Below are 18,864 nucleotides of genomic sequence, written 5' to 3'. Positions count from 1 at the left end.
CTTCCCTGGACTGACCTATCCCCTCTCCACCTCCCCACCTATACTCTCCTCTCCGCCTATCTTCTTTTCTCTCCATCTTCGGTCCACCTCCCCCTCTCTCCCTATTTATTCCAGAACCCTCACCCCATCCCCATCTCTGATGAAGGGCCTAGGCCCGAAACGTCAGCTTTTGTGCTCCTGAGATGCTGCTGGGCCTGCTGTGTTCATCCAGCCTCACATTTTATTGTCTTGGATTCTCCAGCATCTGCAGTTCCCATTATCACAGAAGTCTAACCAAATGCAGTTTTACTTCTGTCCATCATGCAATATGCCTTCTTTTTTTCTAAGAACAGTGTCCCTTATGTAGATATTTTATTGTGGTAAAAGCAAAGTTGCCACAGTCGTAAAAGAGCACAGGGCTGCTCTTTCTTTAAAGAGAGCCAACAAGTGGTGGTTTAACCTGAGGATCACAATGCTTCAGGCAAGGGGTGGCGTCGAGAAGGCAGGGCGTTCATGGTAGCCTCAGCCTCTGCAGAGATTGAATCCATGCTACTGATATCACTTTGCATCACAAACCAGCTATTCAGCATCAAAGCTAACCAACACCAAAAATGCTACATCATCTACCATTATTTATTGTGTTATATCAGAAGGTCAGTATAAGATTATGCTTTTAAGAAACTTCTTCATGACATGACTATTGGATGATAGCTTTTAAACTAATGGTACAAAGGTCTTATTCTTCCTCTTACCTCAAATTACTTGAAACATGACTTCTATATGAAGAATGCTACTCTAATGCATTTTAATAACTTAATATTAGGTGAGTTTGCATGCCTGAGGAATGTAATGTTTGTACACAATTGTCAGTTGTAATAAATGTCTATTAGATTTTTCATACTGTGACATCCACCCCGATTCCTGATGTTATGAGAGATAACAAAGCATTGCCACATTTACCTTGTGGGTATTTTGTGGTACATACACCACATATCAGTGGATAGGACCTACTCAGACCAAAGATGAAGTGGGGTCAGTGGAAGTGAATTGCCTTGTACAAACTTACACAGTTCCACAAACTGATAGAGACAGCAATGCCACAAGGAACCAGATGTGGTCATCTGGGAAAATTCTACATATGAACAACTAAAACCATGCATTTTACAAACATGAAGATCACAAGTGACTCAGCAATACTCAGGAAACAAGTTACTGTTCAGAACAAAACTTTCCGTATGAATTCAAGCTTTAGTACCTACTCTTAACAGTGGATAGGATATTGTAGCTGCAGTGTGTGTTATCTACAAAATATTCTGTGAGACACAATGGACAAGGATCATCAGAACATCATTGGTGGTTAATTTCTCTCCAAGTCACATATCACGCTGACTTGGAAATATATTGGCAGCTGTGCCTGCAAGATCACTGGGTCAAAACCACCCTACGAATAACATTGAATGATTGGAGTTACTCTGTGCAGTATTCCCAGGCTCTGAACTGCTTTTGTAGCCATTGTGTTTATCTGGTGAGTCCAGTTGAGTTTCTGGTCAATGGTGAACCTCAGGCTGTTGATAGTGGAGGATTCATTGAATGTCATTGGGAAGTGGTGAGATTGTTTTTAGTGATGGTCATAGCCTGGCATTTGTGTGGCACAAATGGAACTTGCTACTTGTCAGGCCAAGTCTGGATATTGTCCAAATCTTGTTGCATTTGAACATGGACTGCTTCAATATCTGAGGTCTTGCAAATCGTGGTGAATGTCTGTGAACAATGCCACTCTGACCTTACGATGGAGGGAAGGTCTTTGATGAAGCAACTTAACATGGTTGGACCTAGACTGTACCCTGAGGAACTCCTGCAGAGATATCCTGGAGTTCAGGTGACTGACCAACACTGCAATTATATTCCTATGCGCCAGGTATGACTCCATCCAACAAAGAATTTCGCTCAGATATCTATTGATTCCAGTTTTGCTAGGGTTCCTTGATGCCACACTCGGTCGAATTCAGCCTTGATGCCACTCTCACCTCACCTTTGAAATTCATCCATCACTTTACTGATGATTGACAGTAGACTGATGAGGTTGTAATTGACCGGGTTGGATTTGTCCTGCTTTTTATGTATAGGACATACCGGAGCAATCTTCCACATTTTTGGGTAGATGCCAGTATTGTAACTGTACTGGAAGAGCTTGGCTAGGGAAGCAGCACGTTGCCAGGGCCCACAACATTTACAGTATCCAGTGATCCAAGACTTCCCAAAGTCCACAAACAGTCAGTGGAGCATTTATGTAATAACTAATCTTCGCAAGGATTGGAGCAAAAATGTAACTTATTGAATAATTTCTTTGCTAACCAGGCACTGCAATTCATATTGATGGCTGACAAGATCAAATGGTCTATCAAATCATGGTAGCTGGAACATTGTGATGAAAAATGCTTTCCTTCCAACTTTCTAACCTCTCCTCACAACTGTGGAATCACTCAGGGGAGGGAAAAGAACTCCAGCTCAATAAAAAAAATACTATTTCAAAGAAATTCTCTTCCACTGGAGCATCAGGAAGGTCACATGAGGTAAGTACTATCTATAAAAACATGCCCATTCTATACAATGAAAAGATATCCCCAGTCAGAAAATCTCCAGCAGGGATGTTGAAAGGTAACACCAGCCTCATAAAGAAGACAGTGTATGAGGTTGTTGACTTGCTCGCTGAGCTGGCTTGTCTTTGTTCAGACATTTCATCACGATGCTAGATTACATTATCAGTGGTGCCTCTGATGAAGTGATATTATTCTATGCTGCTTGGAATTTATACTGTCCAGTCTGTTATGGTGAGTACCATCATTTCTGGTTTTGAACTATATGGGTTTATATATGGGGACCAATTCTATGTTTGTAGATTGGAGAATGGGTGGAAATCCATGCCCCGAGGAATTCCCATGCATGTCTATGTTTGGGTTGGGCTACTATGGTTACTATGCCCACAAGCCAGATCAGCAAGAAAGTCAACAACCTCGTGCAAAACTCGAGCTACAGATCTTTGTGAATACCTTAAACAATGACAGGCGTAACCCACTAAAAATTGCCAGACAATGGAAAACCGTCACCAACTGACTGAGCTCTCCCAGCAAACAATTTCACTTCCTCCCTGAATGCCTCAGGAACCAGGAACTGCCCTGCAGTGTGAAATACAAACCTCCACTCAACAAACCACAGGCATATAAAACAGCTGAACAGAATGGAAGCATAAAGCTACAAGCAATGATTAATGATACCCATAACCACCTCCACAGGTATGATTGAGAAATTGCGCACCAAAAATCACAGTATCTAAACTCAATGGACCAGCGATGGACTACAACCCTAGAACAGACCATCATCATCAATCAATACAAAACCAAAACTGGGAAGAGGCACGAACTACAGGAGGTACTGACCAAACTGATCCGCCACAAATAAAAAGGACAACAACAAACTGGACACATGAATAGGAGACCTATCTATCAGACAACTCACAGAAACTGAAAAAGATGTCTTATTACATGGACTGAATTATTACCACAAAGATATGAGCAGAACAGACTTCATGGCCACTCTGGAGAATACATTAAAAGACAACAAATTCACAGACAAAACACAACAAGCCATCCAACAAACTACAATCACGACACTACACAGAAGGAATAAAGGGGACAACCTGAACACAGCAGAGAGAAAAAGCCCTAGACAAACTCTGGAAAGACAAGAACATGTCAGGAAAGACAAACAGTGCATGACCGTCATTATGTACAAACCAGACTACATTAAGAAAGGACAGACATTGCTTGCAGATACAAGCATTGACTGACAGGTGGCAATAGACCCAACACTGCAGCAAGGTAATCATCGCCCTGACACTGAAGCGACTATTGAATACAGGGCAGATGACCAAGTCAGACTTTATGAAATTGAAACCAGAAGGCACAAACATCCCCCGCTTCTATGGACTGCCTAAAGTACACAAACCAGGCAGACCCCTCAGACCCACTGTCTCCCCACTGGACACACCTTCACACAAATTGGCCAATGACCTAGAACAGAGATTGAAACACCTAGTAGACAGATCACCTCATTCTATCCACTCAACCCGAGAATTCCTTGATACCGTCAAGAACATAAAAATCAGCAACACAAGATTACGTTATCCTTTGACGTCACAGTTTTATTCACATCAATTGACATCCCACTAGCCAAAGAAACAGTGACCACATTACTAGAGGAAGCAGGAACACAGACCAGCAACTCCATCAGCAAGGACAACATGCGTAAATTACTAGACTTCTGCCTCACCATACACTTCATCTTTAATGGTCAAATACAAAAACAGATCAATGGTACACCTGTGGGGTCACCCTTCTCAGGATTCTGCAGAAGCAGTCATGTAAAGGCTAGAATACACCACTCTCCCCGCATTCGATCTAAACTGTGGATCCGGTATGTAGAAAAGTGACCCATATTGATCAAATCCTCTACTTCCACAGCAACCACCCCGACGCCCACAAACAAAATTGCATTAGGACACTATTTAAAAGGGTCAGGACACACTGCAATACTCCAGAATTACACTGGGAAGTGCAAGAACACATATACAAGACACTTGCCTTAAACAGTTATCTCTGCAACTTCATCAACAGATACCTACATGACAGACAACAACAGGAGGATACAGTACGACCTAACACACTTACCACACTTCCCTACATCAGGAAAGTAACGGAACTGACAACAAGGCTCCTGAGACCGCTAGGAATCATGATGGCTCATAAGCCCACAGCCATTCTGCGACAAACACTCAAGGATTAAAGACCCCATTCCCACAACATGCAGAACCAAAATGGTTGACAAAATATCATACAATGACTGCCACAGACTTTACGTCGGACAGCCAGGTAGGAAATTGGCCATCAGACTACATGAACATCAGCCAGCAGCAAAATGACACAATGAACTCTCCTTCATATCTGCACATTCAGACAAAGAAGGTCAGCAGCTTAACTGGGAAAAAGAGCCCATAGTAGCCCAAGCCAAACATAGTCATGCATGGAAATTCCAAGAGACATGGTTCTGCACCCATACTTCAATCAACAAAGTATATAGAATGGGATTCCATATACAAACTTATAAAGATCAAAACCAAAAATGACAGTACTCACCATAACGGACCAGACAGTATAAATTCCAAGCAGCATTGAAGAACATTGCATCATCGGAGGCTCCACTGATGATGTTACCTGGCATGATGATGAAACATCTGAACAAAAACAAGCCAGCTCAACAAGCAAGTCAACAACCTCATTCACAACCCGAGCTACAGATCTTTGCCAAAACTTTGAAAACAATGTATTTCAGATTCTCACAACCATTTCAACAACTTCATAGATACTAATCTAAGACTGATAGCATTGATTGTGATTGTAGTCTAACCGAAACGCAAAATTCACCATTTATTGCTTTGTAAGTGTTAACAGAAGATCAAAACTATTATATTTTCAATTATTGATTTCTAACCAATGCCATCAATCATATTCCATGTAATTATCAAACCCAAGGTCAATTATGTGAGTTATTAAAATGCACAAAAATATATTATTACTTTTCCAAAGCAGCAGAGAATATAAGGGCTCTTTGATATTCATTCCACAACATTTTCATTCCACAACATTTTCATTTCTAATGTCATACAACATGCCAAATGATATCAGAATACAATAAATTGACAATACATAGTGAACAGTGAGAGAGCACCTTTAGACGTTTAGACTAGTAGGTCACATCTGGACAACTTTATATTGCAGATGATTGAAGTTAATGAATAATTGGGAAATCCATGTAGGCATGGGGAGAACATGCAAACTCTCCATACAGTTTTCTGAGGGTGGATTTGAACCCAGGTCCTGATGCTACAAGGCAGCAGTGCTGACCAGTGAGTTCCACCCTTAATTACAGCAGGATACCATTTGACTCATTAGATTTATGCTAACTCTCTATAAAGCAATCCACACATTGCCCAGCTCCAGTTTCCAACAATCTCAATTGCAGTGAGTTCCATGCCTTAGCCATTATCTTGTTATGCCTCAGTCAAAAGTTGCTTTCAGTCTCACTGGGTTATATTGGCAAAAACCAGCTGCTTTTCCAGTGTTTAGAGTAGACATAATTACATTGATGTAACTAAACAAAGGGATGCAGGCCTGAAAGCTAAATATAGGATCTTAGGAGATAAATGAAAATATAGGACCTCAAATGTATAATGTTGGGATTTCTCCTCAATCCACGTGCTTGCGAGAGCAGGAATAAGAGAACAGATTAGAAGAATGCTTGGCTGGAAAAATGGAGGGGAGGGGTTTAGCTTCTTGAGGCACAGGTGCCGTTTCTGGGGAAAGTGATACCAGTTCAAGTCTGACAGGTTGCACCTGGGCAGAGCTAGAACAAATATCTTCACAGAGGTTTTTGTTAATCCATTGGTGAGGTTTCAAGTTAGTACTGCAAGAGATTGGAAATCAAAGTATAGGCTTAGATGCATCAGATTCAGATCATAAAACAGAAGGTCAAACATTAGTTAGTGATATAGTTAGCGACTTAGAAGGACAAAAGGAACAAGAATTAAAAAGCATCCAGCAATAGAAATTGATGGGCATGAGCTGTTTATTATTCAATGCAAGGTGAATTACAAACAAAGCAGATAAACTAAGGGATAATGGGAACTGCAGATGCTGGAGAATCCAAGATAACAAAGTGTGAAGCTGGATGAACACAGCAGGTCAAGCAGCATCTCAGGAGCACAATGGCTGATGTTTCGGGCCTAGACCCTTCATCACACGTTAGCCTTTGTGCTCCTGAGATGCTGCTTGGCCTGCTGTGTTCATCCAGATAAACTAAGGGCACAGATAGACACATGACGAGTAATGGAAACCTGGCTAAAGCGGGTGGGGGAGTGCAAAATTGGCAGTTCAATATCCCTATATATAGAGTTTTCAAGCAGGATAGAGTGAGTGACAAAAAAGGAGGGGGTAGCAATATTGGGTAAAGAAGCAATTACAGTTATGAGAAGGTAAGATATAAAAAACAGGTTAACAAATAAGGCTTTATGTTTTGAATTTAGGAATAAAAAATAAACAGCAGCCATACTATGAGGAATATACTATAGACCCTCAAATAGTGAGAGACAAAGATAGAAGAATATCTATGTCAAAAATTCCGGCCTTTAGGAATAAGAGAGCAATATTTGTTGGAGATTTTAACAATCTCAATATCAACTGCGTTTCAAACAATATAAGGGACAAAGAGCATGAAAATTAATGTACTCTGTCTAGGACTTTTTTAAGCAATGAGAGGAGATGCAATTCTAGATTTAGTTTTGGAAAATGAAGATGGGGCAATTGGATATCAAGACAGTGGGCAGTATAGTGGTTCAGTGGTTAGCACTGTGGCTTCATAACACTAAAGACCTATGTTCATTTCTACCCTTGGGCAACTGTCTGTGTAGAATTTGCATATTCTCCCTGTGTTTTGTCTGCCAGGCTAAAGATGTGCAGGTTGTGAGAAAATGTGAAGGACATAGGAAGAATTTTCAATGTATTTTCTGTTTCCATATTCATCAAAGAAAGGGATGACGTAGTAATCCAAGGGGAGCAGTGTAAAATGTGGGACAAAATAATCTTAACAAGAGAGGAAATTTTTGAGGAGTTGGAATGCTGAAAGCAGATAAGTCATCAGGGCCAGATGGATTATTCCGTAGGATATGAAGGAGGTCAGGGAGGAAATAGCAGGATTATTTTGTAATGTCCACAAGACACAGGTGAGGTGTTAGAGGACTGAAGGAATGCAAATATGTTTCTGTTGTTTAAAAAGATTACAGAGAAAGTGCTAAGCAATTATAGACCTGTTAGTCATACTTTATTGGTAGGCACAATGTTAGAATCAAGCCTGAGTGATCAGATAAACTGTTACTTAGAAAGGCATGGACTAGTCAGGGATAGTCAGCACGACTTTCTTAAGGGAAGGAAATGCCTTACAAATTTGATCGAATTCTTTGAGTAGTGACAAACAGGGTTGATGAGGATAATGAAGTGGATTATAGATACTTTTTGTTTAATTTGTGAGTGGGAACAGATGACACAAAACTTTGAAGAATTGTAAACTGTGAGGACTTTCTGAAAGGGCATTGACAAGGTGGTGGAGTGCCCAGAGAGGTGGCGGGAGAGTTTTAATGCAGAAATATTTAAAGTGATTCATTTTGATCACATGAATATTGAAAGGCAATGTAGAATAGGACATACAATTCTTATATATGTGTGTGTGTGTGTGTGTGTGTCTGTGTATGTGTGTGTGAGTGTGTGTATACAGATCATTGAATGTGGTAGGACGGATAGACAGTATTCTTGATTTTATTAATGCATCCATAGAGGACAAGACAGTCTAATGATGACCATGAATCCATTGCCAACTGTTGGAAACAAAACCATGTGATATACTAATGTCCTTTAGGGAAGGAAACTGCCATCCTTACCTGGTCTGGCCTGCTTGTGACTCCAGACCACAGCAATGTAGTTGACTCTTAACTGCCCTCTGAGTGATTTTGAATTTATATAACTGGAGGTGACAACCTAGTGATATTATTACTAGACTGTTAACCTAGAGACAGGAGTAATGTTCTGGGCACTTGGGTTCCAATTCTGCCACAGCAGATGGTGGAATTTTAACTCCATTGAAATGCAGAATTAACAGTCTAATGATGACCATGAATCCATTGCCAACTGTTGGAAACAAAACCATGTGGTATACTAATGTCCTTTAGGGAAGGAAACTGCCATCCTTACCTGGTCTGGCCTGCTTGTGACTTCAGACCACAGCAATGTAGTTGACTCTTAACTGCCCTCTGAGTGATTAGGGATGGGCAATAAATGCTTGTCCATCCTGGTAATATCCTCATCCTGTGGAAAAAAAACAAAAGATAATTGTTTGATCTCAGCTGGATTACTGTGTGCAGTTCTGTGGGAAGGATTTCAATACATTGCAGACGGCACAGAGTAGTTTACGAGTTCCAAAGTTGAGGGACTTCAGTCACGAGAATAGATTGAAGAAGTTGAGATTTTTTTTCAGATGAAGCTTAGGAGGAGGTCTAATAGGGATTTTTATTTCAAAATCAAGAGCCAGCTGGATACACTAGAGAGGAGAAACTGCCGGCTCACAAAATAAACAAGAGTGACAGGACGTAGATCCAAACTGCTCTGCTAAAGAAGCAAAGGTGTAGTTAGGGTACGGAAATCACTATCAGGAAATTTGACGGGGACAGGTTCAACTGAAGCATTGGATGATCATTTGTATAGAAGTAGTATACGGGGCTATGGGAAACAGCAGGAGGTTGGCATTAGGCAATGATGTTTGTTCCTTTAGGGAGCTGATGGAGATACGATGGGCCGAATGACGGTAACAATTCAGATCGTTTCTGAAGAAGGGACTAGGCTCGAAACGTTAGCCTTCCTGCTCCTCTGATGCTGCTGGGTCTGCTGTGTTCATCATGTTCTACACGTTGTTATCTCACATTCTCCAGCATCAGCAGTTCCTACTGTCTCTGAAACAATTCAGATCTTGTGCGTGATCATTGAGAAGTTCAGCATTTAGCCACATGATGGCGGTGGTGTCTGCCGCCGAGGCAGAGCTGGGGGACGGAATGTGTCGGGTAATTACAACCTGCCAGATTGGAGTTTATTGCACTTGAGAAAGCTTTGATGTTTCTAATCAAGTGAACCAAAACCCCCACCCCCACACCGTTTCATTTTAAAAATCGGCCCCGTGATTGTAAGTGTCAATAATTTACATCAGCATACACAAAAAGGCAGACATTGAAAATGTGTTTGGAATTAAATGTTTTAAACAAAAACTTGAGAACTTCCTTCATTTTGTACTGATTTTTCAACTGCGCGTTTAAATATACAACTACCTAGATGTCTGCTTTATTTCTATTTTATGTGTGCATCTGTGGACATGAAAGTGTGTATGTGTATGAATACATGTGTGTATCTACATTGGATCTGTGTGCATACACATGCACACACTATCGTTATATATAGTCAGTTTGCATTGTATCTGCAAACCTTGCTGATCTAGAACAAGCTTCGGGGAATCTTGCATAATTATCTGGAAATCTTAAAGGGAAAAGTGCGAGTACAGTGATGGATCGAAGACAGTTGTGGGACAACTTGGTCACAATTTGACAATGAGCCGAGGAACGAGGCGGGAGAGGGTTTATTTAAAAGGCAGCTGTGTATTGCCCCTTACTCTGACTCAGTAACTGATAATAGTTGAGATCCGGTCGATGTGTGTATGTGTGCGTGTAGCTGGCGGCGTGTCTGTAGTCTGTCTGTCTGTGTGGTGTGTGTGTGTTTAAGGATGAGTCTTGGCGGGGTCGGTGTCGGGTGTGGGAGAGGGCGACTCTCTGCTGCCTTTGCTGCCAACAGATTCCCGGCTCATTACCCTAACACCACAGCTTGAGAGAGGGATAGTGTGATCACACTGTCAATGCTACCATGGATTTGCCAGGTAACACCATCACCAGCGTGGGCATCTAGCTCACGGTGTAAAGCGTGATGTTTAAGCGTATCAAAGTAGTACGCGGGTTTAGTGCTGAGAGACAAGGCGCTGGGAGCTATCAGCAAACATTTTGTCTAAGTTGGAGATCGATTCGCAATTAGAAACGGTAAGAAGAGCTTTGGCCGCTTTTAATGTGAAGACATGTCTCCAGTTTATTTAATCTCAGGTTATCTGGCGTAATATATCAACTACTTGTTCCTGTTTGTTTGCTTTCTGAATGGGGTCAAATGGTATGCATCAGGCTTTCTCTGGGAAGAGACTCTGTAAAGGGGCAGGATGGGGGAGGGATACTGATGATGCGCTGAGCTGGGACGAGGGACAACGCCAGACTAAGGTTCAGTTATAGAATTCGTTTCTCGGAAAGGGTGCCAGAACGGTGGAAGCTGACAATTTTAAAAAAGAGTGTTGGGGGTGGCGGAAATAAATCTGGAAAGTGACAGGGCAGCAAGTGCTATTCATTCAGAGTACACGCCGTCAGTAAGATGTACTCAACCTGCACTGGGTTGTCTGCCTGTGTCTATGTTTTTTGCTCTTTGCACTGATCCTGTCTCGTTACAGGCGATGTCATCCGAAGAAACTGAAGGACGTTATTTCACCCTGTAGCAAGCAGCAATTGTAAGGAGACTGTTCAAGGAAAGAAAACGGTGTTTTTCTTAAAACAAAACAATTCCGATCGGGGTCTTTGTTTTCAGCGGAAGAGGGGGCTTCTGCACAGGATTTTAAGCGACAAGGGGGTGGGGTGGGTGGATCTCGTATGGATCTGCCCCCAGGCCGCCCCGACTCTCCCAACATGCTGACCGCCCTGAGAGACTCCGTGCTGCTGTTGCTGGTCCTCGCCTGCACTGGCCTGGCGCTCGCCCAGAACGACACAGAGCCCATCGTCTTGGAGGGGAAGTGCCTGGTGGTGTGCGACTCGAACCCGTCGTCGGACGGGGCGGTCACCTCCTCGCTGGGGATCTCCGTGCGCTCTGGGAGCGCTAAGGTAGCTTTCTCCGCCGTCCGCAGCACCAACCACGAGCCCTCCGAGATGAGCAACCGGACCATGACGATCTACTTCGACCATGTAAGTATGCCCGTTCTCCTACCCATTCAGCCAGTCTCAAAAGGTTGTCTCTCTCTCACCCCTAACAGCCGTCCTAGCAAATCTGCCTCTCACCCCTCACCCTGCCTCATCTCCCTCTGACAACTCGCCATCTCTCATTTATTGAGTTCTGAAAGCTTTGGTCAAAACAGAAACACAGACACAAATGCAAGACTTTCCCTGTCAATGGCTCCAGCCACTTCTGTCAATGCTCCGAAGTTGCTGATCACAGGCTTGGGCAACCGTGAGATTTCTCTTCCCTGCCCAGTTCATAGATAGAAAAACAATTGTATTTAAGTTGTAAACTTTGTGTGTGTGTGTGTGTCGGCAGCCGGGACTTTATTTTGCAGAACGACCTTCTGCCCAGTTTGCCTGTATTGTGAGTTTTGTTATTGTGAACTTTAGAACAAAACAAAATAACAACGTTTCGTTTCGTCTACTCGCGTTATCAGCGCAGCTTCCAAACCTTCCGAATGGTTTTATTTATCGGGCCCTGTCAACCCATGGCTAATGGGAATCCCCTGCTGACACTTGCCGGGGTACCCTTCTCTCTCCCTTGCGTGTTATTATCATGTCAAACCGAGCCGAATCTCAGAGATTCAACAATCCGATCTCTCGGCACACTATTCATTGACTTAAATAATGTATCTACGTCTCCCTCCCTCGCTAAGCCCCTCAAGTGTTGGTGTGATTCCAATTTCAGATGGCCCGGTGCTTTGTGCTCTCTTGCAGGTCTTAGTTAACATTGGGAACCATTTCGACACGAGGTCCGGCACTTTCGTGGCGCCGAGAAAGGGCATTTACAGTTTCAGCTTTCACGTGGTCAAGGTGTACAACCGACAGACGATCCAGGTAGACACGGGCTCTTTGTCCGCTGGGCTGTCGTTGCCACTGGGCAACTGATGTAGTTCAATTGTAAACTGTAAAAACGAGCCACTGGGAGATGGGCGGCACATGAGTGGAGTCGATAGGTTGCAGAATGGGAGGGAGTTTGTTCCCGTATCGCTGCAGATTGTGCGGCTAGACTGTCTCTCTCTAATGTGGGAGCAGTCCTCTGGGACTGTGGCGATTTTAACTTGCCTTTAATACGGGAAAGAAACCAATTATTTGTGCGAACATAATATGAAAGGTTCCTTTACAATAAGAAAACGCAGCGAGGCAGCTAACGACCTCTAACGCGTCACTGGCTCGCCAGTAACTTGAAAGCGCTGTCCCCGGTACTTGTCCGTGCAAAAGTCAAAGTTGTAAAGGCGTTCTTTCTTCCCTTCTATCTCTGTCTTTCTTCACTCCCTTCACCCTGTCCAGGTCAGTTTAATGCAAAACGGCTGGGCTGTTATTTCTGCTTTTGCCGGGGACCAGGACGTGACCCGGGAGGCCGCCAGTAACGGAGTGCTTCTGAACATGGAGAGAGAGGACAAAGTCTATTTAAAGCTCGAGAGAGGCAACTTAATGGGAGGATGGAAGTATTCGACGTTTTCTGGCTTTTTGGTATTCCCTCTATAAAAGGGAGACGCCTATCCATTTTTTTCCCCCTGAGGACCAACTCTCCCGTGTACATGACCGCTATTTGCAACGGAACCAGATTATTAGACCAAAAACAAAGCATCCAAACTGCTAAATAGGGGCAGATTAACCTACCGATTAGAATGATTTATTTGAATGCTGACAATCGCCTTGGCCAGCGTGGTTCGAAGTAGTTCTGGCGACAGTACTCTCTATAGGAATATCAAGTAAATTTATTGACAGCGACAGACTACTGGCTAGACAAATCAAGCTGGATTTTCTCACGGGCGGATATCACTGACCTAAAGGGACCGAACCGTGGTGGACTTTGATCGGTTGAAACAGCCGTAATTTAAACACACAAAAAGTGTTAGAGATTTTTTGTTTGATTTCAATGTTCTAGCAATGCTTTCTTTCGTGTTCGTATTTAGCCTTAAGTAAAGAACAAGTCCAAATTTAGTGGCGTGTTTTTTTAAAATCTGGGGCAAATCATGTGCCGTTTCTATGTGGGGTCAGCCGGTGCTTTCTCGAAAACAAAATAGGTTTCTTTGCACGAATTGAACGCAGATCTTGTTCCTTTGTGTTGTGGTTGGTGTTCTTCGACCTCTTGAGTACAAAACAGAGTTACGTATAGATTAATATCACGGGACGTACCACTAATGATTGTAATAAATGGACCCAGTTATTTAATGATGTGCTTTTTTATGATTTGTCGATTGCTCCTCTCACGCGCGGACAAATACTGACTTAGAAGCCTCTCTACTTTAAAAAAGGGAGTTGAAAGTTTTTGCATTTCTTCTTTGCTCTTAGTGGCAGTAAATCGGGAGTTCTCTTTAAATATTTTAAATAAACATGTTCCCGCAAGATAACATATATGACCTGCCCAAAATTGACGTTATCAGTTGGTTCAAATCAAACTGGTCGTCCGAATGCAATATGACAGAATTAATTCTTTATGTAAGTTGTCCAAATTTTAATTGCTAAAGGTAGATCCTTCACACTACTGATTATTTTAAGTTTCATGCTCATTAATTTGTTATTCGCACTGAGATGAAGCTTAATTTTTCCATTTTCTGTTGAAGTTAGGCTGCGCGCTCAGGGTTGTTAAAGTTTCCATTCATTACTTATCAGAAATTAACCATCAAACTTAAATATGTAATTAACAAAATCACCCCCTTGGCCACATATCAGAATGTTTGCTATTATTGTAGGCACATCCCTTCTATATGTACAGCACTGAATTTCTGTTTACTGTGAATAAACTTATGACTGCCACACCATTAATCTAATAAATATTCATTTTCAAGCGAATGAGAGTTAAAAATGCCCTGGATGATAGCCCGCTATCTGGTTTATGGCGGTTAAATTAATAATGTTATATCACAGGCCAAATGCATCCTCAATTCTGATATTGAAGCTCTGAATCTGAATCTGATCAGCTTTCACTGCACAGTCCAATCATTGAAATTGTCTGGCCCTACTAGCGGTGAACTGGATACTTTTGCAGCATTAGGGGAACCTTAAGAAATCCTAAGCAATTCTTAGTTCACTGCGTGTTGCAACAAATGCCATTTCTTGGGTTGAAGATTTCTGTGCGGTCCTTAGGGAATTGAGTTGTTTTGCAGATCACCAAGATAGCCTGGTAAGATGATTATTTTTTATTCTTCACCGAAATGTAACGTGACTTGCGATTATGTAATGTCACCTTCTTCTTCACTCACATCCACGGAGCACCTTTAGTCATTGCCTGACCAAATTCGTTAGGAATTTATACCTCTGAACACTCTCATTCAGATCCACACACTCATTAACCATGGGTGTCATTTGAGTTGAAAGGTAAGGAGTTAGTGCATGATATATGTACATAAACACAAGTGTCGGGTTAACATGGACACCAAAATACAGCGTGCTTGTTACATTTAGGTGATATTATTCCTGTCTGTCTTTACAAGCTCTTGTAGAGACTTGCCACCTTACTATAGTATATAATCAATGAGCAGTGGATTGAACTGACACATTCACTTGAATTTGTGTGTGACTGTGTGTGTTGCAATGTTAGTTAATAGGAAATGGATTTAATTTTTATTCAAATTACTGCCCAACATAACTGAAAAAGCCATTTTGAAGGTCATCTTCTATTTGGCCCCATTAGAACATTATAGTTATAATTTATATCAGAGACATACAGAGATGGCATTTTTGAAGATGACATATGGGATGGCAAAGATATCTCCAGAAATATTGTCCTACAAAGTGATACAGTACAGAAGCAGTCTTTGCGACTGATATCGATCAATCTTAGTGTCTTATCTCACTATTTTATGACTCTGTCCCTTTCCTGCTTGGCATTTGACAGAAAAGAGATTTGAAATGTGGAGTTTTATTCAAATACGAAATAAATTGATGAAAAAAGAATTACCATAATTATTCACATCATCTAGTGTATAGGTATGACAGTTAACATCATTGTCATGTTTACACATAACTCAAAAAACAAATGTTAAAAAAGTTAGCACTTTTTATTTATACTAATTGAAAAACATTTTCTGTATTTTAGAACTTTATCCTGTGATAAAAGTATTGGTTAGCTCTGTAGTGTATAAATGGGGTGTGTCTATATTTGAATGCATGCATGCTGCATCAAGTAAGGTTCCCCTATTCAGAATTTGACTAATGTTTTTGATTTACAATATAACCCAGTCAAATATCTCTCACTCTTGAAAAATAGGCAGTTCTCTGTCTTCCATTTGGGTTGCAGTGTATGACAGTTGAGGATATAATCTAATGCATAATAATCATTTTCTGTGTTTATTAGATGTGTATTCAGATATGTACTCCGAGTCTGTTAGGGAATACCATACTCAGTGTCAAACAGAACCCACAGACCAAAACACATCAACGTTTATCTTAATGTATTTCTATTAATAGTTTATTACATCACTATATTATTTTAACTCTTTTAGTTGGACAAATAAATTCTCTGTGTTGTACTTAGCACAGAATTCACCTCTGGGTTGCAGGTCTTGTAAAATTATTACATGGAAGTAAAGGATTAGTTTGGTACAATGATCTTTACAAAACAGAATTTTTCAGTATTAAACTCTTAAGATTGTTTTAATAATCTGCCAATTGGAATAACATGATTTATCTTAAAAATTTACTATTTATTCCTCTGGGAGTGCAGTTGAGAGACTTCAGTCGAGCAGCTTCAGGATATTTGCTCAGTTCTCTAACCAGACTGACACAATTAAGGTATACGTTTACATGATGTCCAGGCAGCAAGTCAGTCAGTGGCATTTCACTCATGCAGCCAAGGTCCTAGCAGTTCTCGAAGAGTTCACATTGTTTGCAATTACTGTGGGCACATTTTACAAGACCTTTATTTCAGAAACAAATTGGTGACATTTCAAAGATTCTCCATTTGACAACAAAAATAAATCAAGATAATTAGATACCAATCTAATCGAGATATCACAACCACTCATATTGTAATCTCAAAATCAAATTTTTACTTTAATTAACTGGAATCATGTTTATGGTAGTGTTTTGTTTGTCCTTCGTTAGCGAGTTTCTGTGTGAAAAGGCTATCGGGCACACAGTTATTTTAAGCGTACAATATACTGCTCAAGTAGTACTAATCAGCATAGCCATATATCTCATCATATGGTCTGCTTCAAGAATTCAGCAGGTCATCACTTACTGCACATGCAGCACTAATGTGCTGTGAGCTCACTGGAAACCAAGTTGAAACAACTCAGATTTATTTCACATAGGACACTGAGGACCTTCTGCACATAATTGGAACGAAGGTCCTGACTTGCAAAAGACTGTGTATAGGCAAATACATCTCACAATTCCAAGTTTTTCCCTTCAAGTGAGTCTGCAGTTATATCTTTCATTCATCTGTTACGTGGTACTCGTTTTTAATGTTCACTCTGAGGATTTATCCTATGAGGATTTTTTTTTGTGAGTTTCAATGTTCATACTTAGAATTTGAGAGAATGTGTCGTTTTCCAAATCATGGAGGAGTTGCTTAATACAAATTTTACGACAATAGATTTGATTAGAAATGTTAAAAAAAACCAGTTAGACTGAACTTTCCTTGAATATGCTCTTTAAATACTCCATTGAAATGCTTCCTTGTTTTGCACTTTCTCCTGGTGATCCTCATCCAGTTATCATTCTTCTGGTGTGCTTTCTTTTTTGTTTTTGCAGAATGACTGCATCTACTGTTAAGGAATCTGCAAGATTGTACATAATGTAGTCATGAAAGTATACTTCATCCACATCAAGTATTCCCAGATAGTCAGTCCCCACATTTGCTTACCCCCATGCCAAATTGTCTTTTCCTCTCTCTGTTTAACGTTTTATTTGTGAAAAATGACTCACAGTAACTGGATAACTAGAAACTCTGTATATGCTCTGTATGTACACTATATCATAGTGTAAGGATCTGATGAACTTTATGAGATACTGCCCCAGCAGTCAGGCTAATTGACAGCTTTTTAGAAAAAAAAGGTCATTCATATAGTGTATTTAATCAATTGTATCTGGATAATCAAAGGCTTCTGAAGTGTTATTTTTAAGATGATACTTATATATTCCCCAGCCAAAATATGGACGAAATTCTGAAATAAATGATATCCAAAATTTAAATGGTTAAGACTTTGAATTATGTGGACTAATTTAAGTTCTTGAGATGCTGACAAGGCCTACATTTATTGTGCATCCTTGAATTGCTCTGAGAATATGTTAGGCTATTTTTTTGGAGCTTCTGCAGTCTATGCTGTGAAGATAGCCCCAACATGTGAGTTCCAATTTGTTTCATTCCCTGTATAAGTATTAGTCAACTGTGTAGCTTGTTGGCCACTTCTCTTGACAATTAACAGTGAACTAAATTACCACAATAGTCACACAGGAACCAGCTTGCTAAAGGTCACAGATTGCCTTCTCTACGGATATTAGTGAACGAGTTGCTTATTTTGTCTAAACAATCTGACAGCTTTAAGGTAACTGTTACTGACAGCAACTTTGAAAATATAGATATTTCTAGACATAATAAAATATGTTCTGGATTATCAGTCCAGTAAGAAAATCACTACGATGAAATATATGGCATTCAAGCAATTAATTTAGCTGTTTTAAGCATCTTGGTATACCTTAGCTCATTATTCATTTTAAACAGGCTTCCCAATATTTTAATGTAAAATGCTCTCAATTTCCCCTTCTAATGCCCATCTAATGAAAGTGAGTAGATACACAGATTAACAAGAAATTTATTGCGTATCACAATCATTGCATCACTGATTCTTGTTGTTTAACTCTTTCATTCTCTTTTTTTCTCAAAGTGGGCTACAGGGTCAATTGTCATGTGAAGCGCACCTTGGTAAGCCTTTTTTTTGAGGCATTTGTTTTCTTCACTCACCGACGTCAACTGCAGGGCCATTTGAATATTCTGGCTGAGCTGAATCTAAGTCAAAAAAAGGTGAATCATCATCCTGCTGTTAACAGGCGGCTCAGTGTGAAGCTCTAATATGAGAAATGCCATTCTTACCCCAGAAAAGGGAAGAGCTGGCAATGTTCAAGGTTAAATGAACCATCAAATTTCCTCAACAGGGAAATGTTATTAGTACAAAAAATATGTAATGAGATAAACTAATAGAAACTCATCA

General features: G+C 40.7%; 1 protein-coding gene across 3 annotated transcripts in view; it reads left to right on the top strand.

The window, feature by feature from the left end:
* The window catches only part of cbln2b (cerebellin 2b precursor), a 56,194-nt gene extending 42,309 nt beyond the window's left edge, over nt 1-13,885 (top strand). Inside the window, exons 1-4 of one of the 3 annotated variants that reach the window (XM_048530222.2) lie at nt 10,073-10,557; nt 11,167-11,671; nt 12,422-12,541; nt 12,995-13,885. In XM_048530222.2, coding sequence (XP_048386179.1) covers nt 11,363-11,671; nt 12,422-12,541; nt 12,995-13,192 — 627 coding nt within the window. In that variant the 5' untranslated portion in view covers nt 10,073-10,557; nt 11,167-11,362 and the 3' untranslated portion in view covers nt 13,193-13,885. Of the gene's footprint in view, nt 1-10,072; nt 10,558-10,587; nt 10,715-11,166; nt 11,672-12,421; nt 12,542-12,994 lie in introns of those variants that run through there. The other 2 variants (XM_048530221.2, XM_059646007.1) reach the window with 2 other exon arrangements.
* The last annotated feature ends 4,979 nt before the right edge of the window (nt 13,886-18,864 follow it).

This window comes from Stegostoma tigrinum, chromosome 5 (genome assembly GCF_030684315.1).
Source record: "Stegostoma tigrinum isolate sSteTig4 chromosome 5, sSteTig4.hap1, whole genome shotgun sequence".
NCBI lineage: Eukaryota > Metazoa > Chordata > Chondrichthyes > Orectolobiformes > Stegostomatidae > Stegostoma > Stegostoma tigrinum.
The sequence above is the reverse complement of the archived record's forward strand: the minus strand, read 5'-3'. Positions and strand labels throughout refer to the sequence as shown.